The 12,095-nt window shown below is 48.7% G+C and overlaps 1 protein-coding gene across 1 annotated transcript in view; it reads right to left on the bottom strand.

Moving 5' to 3' along the window:
- Positions 1–4,190: 4,190 nt before the first annotated feature.
- Positions 4,191–12,095, bottom strand: part of LOC138582555 (hepatitis A virus cellular receptor 1-like) — a 171,343-nt gene continuing 163,438 nt past the window's right edge. The window contains exon 7 of the mRNA XM_069653934.1: positions 4,191–4,633. Coding sequence (XP_069510035.1) covers positions 4,549–4,633 — 85 coding nt within the window. The 3' untranslated portion in view covers positions 4,191–4,548. The remainder of the gene's footprint in view (positions 4,634–12,095) is intronic.

The following is a 12,095-nucleotide window of genomic DNA, read 5'->3' as shown; positions in this document are numbered from 1 at the left end:
GGGCCACAGTACAGCCACATCAGCAGCCTGAAATTCTCTGAAGACACACAAAGGGACCAAATGGGCCCCATGTAAAGGCTTGAAACCAGATTTTAAACCATAAAAGTCAGTAGGAGAATGTGTCAGGCACTATGGTGTCAGCCCCTCTCAAGAGCAATGTAGATGCGTGTGTTGTAATTGAATGCATTTGTTGTATCCTTTGAAAGAGTGTTGGTGCAAGCGAGGGAAGTCGTGGGTGTGTGAGGCAGAGTGCAATGCTGAGAGAATGGCCTGAGCGAATGCTACCAGGTTGCCAGTCGGGGCTTGAAGCTGAAGCGGATGGTGTGTTTCTGTAACTTAAGCTGTACCTGAGAAGTGAAGCGAGTAATGTTAAATTATTTCTAAGGCTCCAGTGTCATCCTTACCAAGTGACTACAGTAACAATGGCACAGGGTCTATGAGTGTTGTCCATTAGTCTGGGAGGTTGCTGTATGTATCTCGGTGGGGGTTAAATGCGTGTGCCCATGCAGTGCCTCTCTGTCATTGGCTTTTTTTGATCAATGGGTATCAATGGGTCCTTCTTTTACGAAGGGTCTGTACATTTCCAGGATCTATGTTATTACTGCGCACTAATCACTGTGACTCTGACAAATATTGAATCGGTTACAACAAATGTATGTGAAATTAAATGCGAGGGGGGACCCCCCATAGCTCCCCACTTTATTGTATACCTCAACCCCCCTCTATAATTTCACCTAAATTTGTTGTAACCGTTTTGTTATTTTCTGAGTCACAGTGCCACTATCAGCAGTAATGGGGTGATATACATTTCCAGAGGCTTCGTGTCTCTCCTATCCTCTCGCTGACTCTGGCCATCATCTACAGGCTCCCTGGCCCGGTGTCCCTCTTCCTCTCAGAGTGGTCTGACCTCATCTCTTCACTCCTGGCCTCCATCTCCAAGTTTCTCCTCCTCTGAGACTTTCATATTCACCATGACTCCCCTGATGCTGCCTCTGGACTCTTTCGCAAACCTCTGTGACAGTCTTTCGCTCTCCATTCTTCCCTCCGATCCGACGCACTCAGCCTTACACACCTTGGATGGTCTCATCACTGTTGACATCCCCATCCATTTGCAACCCTCTCACTACTCTCTTCGCAGCTGGTCTGATCATGCTCTCCTGTCTTTTCACCTGGACCTCCTGGGTCCCTCGGCTAAGCCGCTGCCTGCACCGCCAGTCTCCTTCTCCGTCATCCGACGTATGAAGTGAGTGTCAGTTGCTGCTTTTGCCGCTGCTTTCCCTCACCCCCAACTCCTTCGTCTGACTCTCACATAGACCTTACTAACCTTCAACTCTCCATCTACAACACTCTCGACATCCTTGCCCCTGTCATGAGGATCCACATAAAGCCTGCCTCCAAGCACACCTGGTATGACTCCGACCTGGCCTCTCTGAAATGCAAGTGCAGAGCTGCTGTGCGGAAGTGGCAGTCTTCGAGCACATTCTCTGACAAACTGGCCTACCACCTGCTCGAAAGGCAATACTGACTCTCCATCTGCTCAAAGAAGAGGGCCTATATGCAAGCTTGCATCTATGGGGCCACTAACAACATTATTGAACGTTTCAGAATATGCAAGTAACTCGCCAATCCTACTGCAATCTCCATATATCCTCTTCCTTCCCTGGCCCTCTGCACTGCAACAGCCTCTTACTTCATCTCTAAAATTCAGGACATCCTGTCTTCATGCTCCTCTACACCAATCTCTTCTCCCACATCCGTTCTTAGGCCTCCCTTATCCCTGCACCCCGTTCCCTCCTACTCTCCACTTTCTCTCCCATATCACCTGATGAGGTTACTAGACAATTCTTCTCTATGAAAGTCTCACCCAAACAGCTGACCCCCTGCTCCTCTAAAACTATCAAGGACAACATTGTCTCCCCTGTTCCAGCCTTGGCTGATTTCTGCAATCACTCCTTTTCCACTGAATCCTTCCTCTCACTCCTCAAGCCCTCCCTTGTGCATCCTCTCCTCAAAAAGCCTTCTGCCAACCCTTCCTGTCCGGCCAACTACTGCCCTATCTCCATTACCCACTTCCTGGGCAAACACTTGGAGAAGCTGGCCATCTCACAGCTTATCCACAACCCTGAATCTGTTGGTTGTCTCCACGACCACAAGTCTGGCTTCAGAGCTGTCAGAGGCATGCAAACTGCCCTCCTGATCACCTGTGAAGACTTGCTCTGTAATCTCGATTCCAACTCTCCTTTCTCATACATCTTGACATTTTCTCTGCCTTTGATACAGTCAATCATGCCACCCTTACAAATCCGCTCCGTGATACACTTGTCATCATGGCCCAGGCTCTGGATTGATTGACCTCTTTCCTCTCTGACCAACCCTCCCTTTTCTCTCCTCCATCACACTCTGCATATTCGTTTTCCCTCAGGGCTCTATCCTTTCGCCTTGGATTTTCAACATTTATCTTACCCCTCTAGACCATTTGATCTCCACCTTCTCTCCTAACATTCAGTGTTATGTGGACAACTTGTAGCTCTCCTTCAAGCTTCTCTCCCCTGCCTCCTCCTCTTCCTCTGACATTCTTGATTACCTGCCTGCTATTCAGGCATGGTGCACTGCTAACGATCTCTGCTTTAATGCCGGGTAAGACTGAGATCCTTCTCATCAGGACCCCTGCTCCCTCCTTCCTTCCCACACTCTAGCTGCCCTCCATGGGCCCCCTTCCCTCACCCTCCTGTGAGGCAAAATACTTTGGTGTCATCTTCAACTCCTCTCTCTCCTTCTCTCCTCACATCATGGACCTTGCCAAAAAGGCTTCATTTTAAGCTGCATCTCTTTAGAGGCATCCTCCCTTTCCTCCCCTTCCCCCAGAAACTAATTGTCTCCAGAGCTCTGGTCCTCTCCATGCTGGACTACTGCAACAGCTTCTTCCTCAATCTGCCTAACTCTTCCCTTCGCTCTCTTCAACTAATCTAGAATAGGACTGCGAGACAAATCCTTGGCCTCAAGCCCAGGGACCACATCTCTCCATCCTAAAATCTCTCCACTGGCTTCCGATTGCTGCAGGGATGTAATTAATAAAACTCTGCATCATCCATGAGGCTTTCTGTGGCCTGGGACCCACTGCATCCAACTTTCTCTACCTAAATCCCTTCCTGCTAAAGTCCTTCAGTCTTCCAACTCCAACTCTCTGCAGATCAGTTGCTTTTCCAACCAGAGAGTGGGGGAGGGATCTCTCTCCTCCGCAGGGGCTTCCCTCTGGAATGGCCTCCCTGACCCTCTCAGACTTGAGCTGGATCTCCTTAAGTTCTGGAAGCTTCTCAAGACCTTCCTTTTATCTTCCTCCTTCCTTCTCCCCTTACCCCTCCCCTGCTAATGTCCCCGTCTGCCTCTTGACTGGCTGCCTGGTTCCTTCATATTCTTACAGTAAACCAGGCCCTCCTCGGCCAGTCTACCCCTGCACTTGGCTCCCCTGACCCCCCAATCTGCACTTGCCCTTGTGGGCTCTTCCCATGAACTATCCTGGCTGGGTCTGCACCCCTTGAGCCCTTCCAGCCCTGTACCTGGCACTTCCACATGGAACTTCCTTCCCTTGCACTCTCTGCATTCCCCTGGCTCTGTCCACCTGGCCTCCCCTGTCGCTCGCTAATCCTACATGCCTTCTGCCCTTTCCTGCACTTCCCCCTTTCCCTCTCTCCCACACTTCTTGTTAATGCACTTGCACAATCCGAAATGTCACAAGGCCTCGTAGAACCGTTTCTTTTTTTTTCTATCATGTCCCCGCCCCCTTGGTTCCATGTGATAAGGTCCCTGCAAAAAGGCTGTGTGGTAAAAAAGTTGCCGCAAAATGTCTGTGGTTTGCGGGGACATTATCACATGGAACCTGCGGGAGACACCGCCGCAACCCCTGTTTAACATTTTTATTTTCCCAAAGGCGAGTGGGGGATAGCCCCGCTCCCCTCACAAATGGTCACCATACATAATGTCCCCACTGCCTTTTCACGGCGACTATATGTATGGCGACCATATGTGTTGGGGTAATATTACCGGATACCCCCTTGTCTTGTTGCGCCTTGAAACACATTGTGTATAGGTGCATTAGAAATATCCAATAAATAAATGAAATACATCAGTTGAATAATGTGCCAGGCTTAACTTTTCACAATAGGGAAATATAAAAAGACACAAATAAACCATTAAAAAAAAATCTCTCTTTATATATTACACATAAGAAATATACATTCCTGTTGCCTCAAAGGCTTGTACAAGTTTAGTTACATCAGATATCTTCCGGGTTAATAAAACTCATTAGAAGTACAAAAATCATTCGGATTCCATCACCCCTCTGCCTCCACACCCTGACAGCATAATGGGATTTCATCCTCTCTGTGTTCATGTTGGTTGTACCCTGTACATTCCAGCCTGCTCGCTTCAGTGGTAACAGCAGCGCTAAGTGGTCCACTTTCAAGTCTGTGTGTGTGTGTCTGTGTCCTCAGTGGTAGGAGCAGCCCTAAGAGGTCCCCTTTTAAGTGTGTGTGTTTGTCGTGTGTGTTGTCATAAGGCGAAGATGATGTCTGATTCTTCTCCGTACGGCAACGTCCTGTTGAATATCTCTGCCGGTCTTCCATCAGCCCAAAACCTGCAGAAGAGAGGGGGAAGTACAGTGAGTGTGGAAGCAGAGCAAGTCATTATCATTTATACCGTTAATGCAGCGATACATAAGATCCTTCATGTAGGCACCTGGTGTAGTAGTGTTGTGGCGGTGCAGATACTATGTAAGGAAGGGAGCGGAGAGATGAAGATTGATGGATCATACATGAGATTGGGACTTGGTATCTCCCGCTCCTTCAAAAGCAGCGTTACTAGGACATGACTGGTGAAGGATTCTCTCCCTCAATTCATTGATTCAACCGAGTTCTTTTGGAAAATGGAAAAAGCTAAGTAAAATTCCAATCTCCTTATGCTTTCATCTTCCTCGTCTGAAATATCAGACTCTCTCTCTGCCAAGAGTAGTCGGAGTTAAGAGCGAAGTAGCTACATGAGCTATTTGGAGAGTCTTTTAGAGAGGAGGGATCAGTCAGAAGACGATCCAGGATGCATTAGGGGAACCCTTCTTCTTCACTCTCCACATCCTCAGAGTTGGAGAAGGCCTCCAAACCCAAGGGCAAGCTGCTTGATCGCAAAGCTGCAGCAAAGGTCCTGGCTCAAGTCGCTGCCTGTGTGAAATTGAAAGAACCTGATCTTAACAAGGATGAAGTACAATGATTTCAGGAGGAGGTCAAAAGAGGTCTGCCCCTCATCGCTGCCATAAAAACGAAACTAGTGAAAGAATGAAAAAATGGTATTGCCTCATCTCAAGAGCAAACTCTGTCCACTGGAACCTGAGGACAAGCTTCCTGATTCAGTAGTGGACTCCTTGTTTTCCAGCCTCGTGGTCAGACCATTAATGGTCTCTGAGAATGATGCTGTGAGAGACCCAACAGGTTCTAGAGTAGATGCATCCTTTAAAAAGAACTTTGTGAGTCTTCATCTGGCCGTGAGATCATGCACCTGTGGACTGTATGCTGTGCAGTCTCTGCTCAAGGATTTCCAGCATCTATACGACATGGACATGATGGACTCATTGGAGATATGCACCAGGAGGCCGATTTTTTTAATCACTTGTCACTTTTTCTGGGTATGAGGTGGCTGACATCACCATGGGGTCCTCCATCATAGCCAGACAAGTGTTTGGCATTACATCTGCCATCCCTGGATCCAAGTTGTGGGGGGATGTTTTAGAAGAGAAACTAGTCAAGGTTCTACAAGCAGAGCAAACATGCATACACTCTCAGATGGAAGGCTCTATCTTATCCCCAAAAGCAAGAAAATCTGCTATGGGTCCACGGTCGGGCACGGCCCATCCATCTTCAAGGTCCCATGCAGGTCATACCCACCCCAGGTTGGCATTGTACCACCCACACAAAAAGTCAGCAGGCCTCACTGGATTAGCAAGTGTATCTCGGTTCGACCATCAGTAGGGGAATGTTATGGTGGACCGTTTGGTGCTCTGGATCATCAAGGCAAGTTATCCCACAGAGTGCTCAGCGACACGACTCCACCACATGCAGGCCCTCATATCACTCCTATTCCTCAGGACAGCATGAGGAAGACTGTGTTACAAGAAGAACGGAAGTCTCCTCTTCGGAAGACTTCCTTTCAGGTTATTCGGGCTGATGGAGTGGGTGTTAATAATATATCTCATCCCAAAAGACGGTGGGGGGGCGCGGTCAGGCTGGTGATCAACCTGAAAAAGGTCAATACCTTTGTAGAGAAAATCCCATTCAAATTGGACACTTTGCAGAGGATAATCCTGCTCATCTCAAAAGGGGACTGGCGGGCAACTCCAGATCTGATGATGCTTATCCCTGCAACTCTGTCCACCCACCCACCACCTCTGTCTATGGTTTGCAATGGGTCATGAGCACTATCCGTTTGTGGTTTTTCCCTTTGATCTGAGCTCAACCCCCAAGTGATGAACAGGCTTCTTTGGTGGGGCTGTTGCACAGGGAGGGAATGAGGATCTACCGCCACCTAGATGATTGGCTGATTCAGGAGTCATCCTAGGGTGAGGTGAAGGAGTATGTCAACTGGATCTGCAACCTCCATTGAGCATCTTCCTCTTGATATCTATCACAATGTCCTAGCTGACTCTGACACAGAAGTTGCAGTACATAGGCACTGTCTTCCACACTCACATAGGAGTGGTTCTGCTCTCATCCTGTGCCAGGGCTTTGAAGCTTCAGCCAGGACATATGTGAGGATCCAGGGCCTGATAACAGCAACAGTGTTTGTAACCGCCTGGGCACACTACCTCACCCCGCTGTGCCTGCTCGTGTCCCATCTGCATGGTATTAGGTGGCCCTGTTCTTAGGACTTTCAGAGGAGAATCCCTATCTCAGATGAACTCAAAACCCTGCTTCGGTGGTGGCGGGTCATGTAGAATCTGCTGAAGGGTTTCCCGCTGGATCCCATGCTGCCCCAGAATTTGACCATGGGCTCTAGGACTGCAGGACGGGGACATTCATGGATTTCAGTACTTGCCACGGTCAATGGTCACCTCGCGAAAACAGGATGTACTCTAACTGCAGGGAGCTAGAGGTCATTTTTCGGCTCTGTGTATGTTCAGATAGGAGCTGCAGGGAAAGGAAGTCCTAGTTTGTATGGACAAATTGATCCACAGCCGATGTGAACAAGCAAGGGGTCATAAGATCAGGCACTTGGATTGAATAGCTTGGACTTTGGGCCTTTGGGGGTCGGGCACAATCTTCTCCCACTCGGGCAGTTCAACTGATGGGGGTGGCACTCTCTCTCTTGTAGATAGACCGAGTCATTCTTTTTCATCATCTGCAGGATGGAGATTGTCATCAGGGACCTGCAGCCTCACCACCTAGGCCTGTTACATCCCCAGGATAGACATGTCTGCCTCAGGGGGGAATACCTTGGTGCCTATGGGTGTCTCATGGGATGGATGCACTTCCATCTCGTGGGCACAAGATGCTGTCTATGCCTTTCCTCCAGTTCCTGCAGTCCAGTCCCCTTAATTCCCTGAGTGATTCAAAAGATGAGATGCTGCCGGGTGAAGGTGATCCTGGTCACTGCCCGGAAGACCTGAAGGACGTGGTTCCCCATCTGAAGGATCTGACAAGGGCTCCTGCCCTGATTCTCCCACTCGTCCCACCCCATGTTCCCTCTCCCACAGGCTTTTTGCTGAGCAATAGTTAGCACTGGGTGGCCTGCAATTGGAACATGAGGCCTTCTGCAATAGGGGTTGAATGTGGAGGTATCACTGGAGGTCAATCGTGACTTGGTTCGATGATCACATGGTTTGTTCCTCTGGGCTGTGGTAGCCCAGGTTTTTCACAGTTTCTGCAGGACGGGTTCAGGAGAAGGGGTGCGAACCCCTTCTTCTCTCTCAGCCTCAGGGGGGCTGTCAAGGGTTTCAGAGAGTGCTGGGGTGGGGCTGTCAGTGAGGAAGGTGAAGGCCATAGTGTCTCCACTGCTTAAGAGATTCTTGATAGCGCTGCTGCATGCTGCTCTTTGTTTCACTTAATTCTATTGACATGAAGTTTCTGAGATGGACAACAGCCTTCTTGATCGCCTCTATCTAAGCAGGATTGGCTGACTAAGCATGGGGCCCTTCTGTTCTGTCCCCCAATAATTAGTCATATTTTGCGTTGTCTCTAGAGACAATCACATGTCAATTTTCCCCCTTTTCCGAAGGTGGTCTCCTCCTTCTGCTCATCACAAAGAGATTATCATCCCCTCCCTTCCTCAGGACCTCTTGTCTGCAGATACCCCCGCGTGGCATAAGGAAGGTTCTATTAGCATATCTTGCAAGGACTGTCAACCTTTAAACGTCCAACTTCCTGTTTGTGACTTTTAGAATCTCTGGCAGAGTTAGGAAGGCCTAACAATCCGTCGCTGGCTGAAGCAAATCATTGTGCTTGTGCTCTGCAGGATCTCGTGCCCCCGCCCCGGTGCAAGGTGGATCCACCCAGGGGATGGCGAGAGGCTGCCTCCTGTGTGGGAAGTAAGGGCCGCATCGATCATAGGGATCTGTCGGGCAGCCATGTGGGCTTCCTTTTTGACATTTGCTCAATGTTTTGGGGGCTGCATCCCCGCACTGTTCAATTGTTTGATGAAAGGTCACGGGGTGTGCAGCATGAGGAGCCTTGTTAATTTGGTGGTCAAATCAACAAGCGCCTCGCTTATGCTTAATATGTAAGAACTGGGATGAAGAAGAAGGACGCAGAGGTAATCCCAGGATTACTTACCAGTAAACATTAGTATGCCTAGTCCTGCTCTTCCTTGCCCCGGTGATCACGCCCTCCCTTGATGGGTTAGGTCGCTTCAACCAAGTGGTATGTCAGGAAGTGCCAAGGTAAGTACCCTCTTTTATAAGAGAAGGTAAGAGCTGGAAACGCACCAAGCATTTGTTTTTGGGGAATCTCTCTGGGGATGTCAAAGAGTCTTTATTTGTGCATACTGTGACGAGGAGATTAATGGTAAATGCCTGCGGCTGGATATTCCATAGGCATGTGCAGGGATGAAAGCATGGGATTGGATGAGATCTTGAACATGGGTTGGATTGGTGTTTGGTTGAAAGAGTCTGTGAAGCTGTGTGTCCCGTGTGTGGGTGTGTGCATAGGGCAATGTGCGAGTTTGCCTTAATAGGACTGCATGCAGGGGTGCACAGTAGTGTGTGTGTATTTTGTATTTAGTTGGAGGGTGTGCATGTGGGACTGTGTGAGACTGTCTATGTGAGATTCTGCATGTTAGGTTGTATGTGTGGGATGGGGTATGTATGGAGATTTGCGTGCTGGCATGTGTGCAGAACTGCACGATGATGAGCTGTGGGAGTGTGCATAAGAAGGAGTAAGAGCAGGGCTGTGTAAAAAGGAATGCATGTGTGTGCGAGTGCATATTCGAAATTGCATGTGATGTGGTGGCAGTGACTGTATCTGATGGCATACTGTATGCATCTTCCTGGGTGCAAGGGGGGGTGGGAGAGCATATACTCCATTCAAATCAAGAACTGAGTCTGTGCTGCCTGAGTGGCGGGGTTGCACATACAGATCTAAAGGGACACCCAAAGGCACACAAGCACCCTGCCCTCCAAGTGTGTGTTATCGAGAACGATAATCAATGTTTACAAGCGTTGCCTCAGTGTGACAGTGGGTGATTGGATGATGTTAGGCCTGCGAGACCATGCGTGCTAATTAAGTGCTCAGCAATTAGAGCACCATAGCATAACATAACATTGGCACAGGATAACATAATATTGCATAGCCACATGACATAACATAACACGGGATCTGAGCTAAAAACCAGAAAGAATTGAACGACCCCTCGATTACTCGGTGTGCCACTCCACTGCCCATACAGCTCCATAGATCTCAACATGCCAGCCTTTGATCCTTTTTCCATGTGGAATTTCGTACACTTTAAGAAATATTCCATTGTTATGGGATTTTGGGCATGATTTCAGTGAATTCTATACATTGCTTTTAACCAAAGTATGCAAAAACTCATGTAGGAGTTTAAGATTGTTCGAATTTGTCTACACATTTAAATAATTGTGCTCATCTGTCTGCAATAACAATGGAGCATGTTTACCACGTGTGGGCATAGTGAATCTGCCTTTGCATAAGAAGGGAGTTCAGCATAATATTTGCATTGTGCAGCATCCCACGAGGACTTCAAGATGCCAATTGTTGTGCCCCCCCAAACCCCCCCCCCCCCCGAGGAGTACACAGGGCTAACTTGGGATCAACAGCTTTATTGCACTGTGTAAACAAGATGCTGCACAGCTAACTTCACTCTGCCAGGAAATGACCAGTAGGGGTAAATATAATGGTAACGTGAATGTGGGACATCAGCTGTGCAGTTAGTTTATGAAATAAAGTCAATCTTCATAGGAAAGAGGAGCGGCGTGGTCACATTGCGATCTCGCCCGCCCCCCGCACTTATAATGCCTCTTGCAGATCCCGCTGTGGTGCGTAGCTACCTCAGGTCTCGCAAGCGTCGAGCATCTGACATCTCACGAGACTCCAATCCCCACATACCTGCTTTTGTTGAGCAGCTGAGTACTACCCCATAACAAAGTATGCGAACCATGTGGGTCTTTTCTTATCTCGCTGAGGCCTGTTCTCTCTGCTCTCCTCACTCCGCTGCACCTTCTTAACCACTTCATCCTGCTCTGCTTGCTCTTTGCTTCCTGCCAACCGTGTCTCTTCTTGCTCTCTAATGGTCTCCGACATCTCAGTCCTTGCGTGCTCCTGCACGTCGATGTGTCTTCTATCGATCTGAGTATCACTATCCTCATGCCTTCATTCTCAACCTTCTTGTTCATTAGACTCTTCGGCCTTCCTCTCATACAGCATCACATAAGTTCCATTTTCTCCCGTCTTGAGTGCACACATGATTAGACCCTCTTTGCAGCACCTTGAGGGGTCTGCTGTTCTTGCACCCTCACTTAATATCTTTATGACGTAGCATTTTTTTGACCCAGTCGCCTGCCTGGATTTCAATCTCTTGGACTGCTCTTCTTCTGTTATTTCAGACCTTAATCTGAGTATTGCTTTTCTTCATTCTCCACACTAACTCCTCCATGACTATCGCACATCCTCCCTTACTCTCAACAGCCAGGGCGGGCCAAGTGTGGAGGCCACTCTTTGCCCCTTCAACATGCAAAACAGTGAAACACTGGTAGTCCCATTGAGGGTCCAGGGATGGGTGGCAATGGCTTCCTTGACCGTGCTGTAAGGGTCTATGTCAGACGCTGTGGCCAGTTCCATTGCCCCTTTGATAAACCTATTAGTTCACTCCACAAGCCCATTGGCCTGGGGATGATTCCAGTGCAGCTTTGAATTGTCAGATATTGTTGTCCTTCAAGAACTTTTTCATCTCCCTGGAGGCAAGTTGGACTCTGTTGTCCGTGACAATTTCCTTGGTCAGGCCTTTCCTCTGAAACATTGAGGACCCTCAGGGCTGTGGATGCTGTGATGTCAGGTACGAAATCAACCTCCACCAACTTTGCCAGATAGTCGACCACAACTATCCTGTATTTGTGTTCATGTGACATCCCCTCCAAGGGAACTATGAAGTCAAGCCCCAGCTTGTGCAACACGCCTTCCGGTATCTCTGTTGGACGCAACAGAGCTTGTCTGACCTTCAACCGCTTGTCGCTGTTGAGGCACTCATGACACCATTCCACCATGATTCTTCATTTTGCTTCCCAGGTTCACGGCATGAGCCCTGCAGGTGAGGATTTTCGTCATACCTACGGACGGAATAACTTGATGGCCTCTCATTTACAGGCCCTCAAGTTCAAAGATTTCCTCTGCCACCTTCCTGTATGGCCGGAGTCCTTCAGAAATCACTCTTTCATCAGGCCAACCTTTCCTGACCCACTCTGTGAGCTTCCCCGGCTCAGCATGTGGACCTTTGTTTTCTGGTCTGTCAACAGTTTAAATCTCATGCCCCACACATATATCCTGGAGTAGTCCACCACCCAAGCACACGCTAACATCCCCTTCTCCATTGTGGAATAGTTATTC

Source organism: Ambystoma mexicanum, chromosome 3q (assembly GCF_040938575.1).
Source record: "Ambystoma mexicanum isolate Mex_15411 chromosome 3q, UKY_AmexF1_1, whole genome shotgun sequence".
NCBI classification, from domain to species: Eukaryota; Metazoa; Chordata; class Amphibia; order Caudata; family Ambystomatidae; genus Ambystoma; species Ambystoma mexicanum.
The sequence above is the reverse complement of the archived record's forward strand: the minus strand, read 5'-3'. Positions and strand labels throughout refer to the sequence as shown.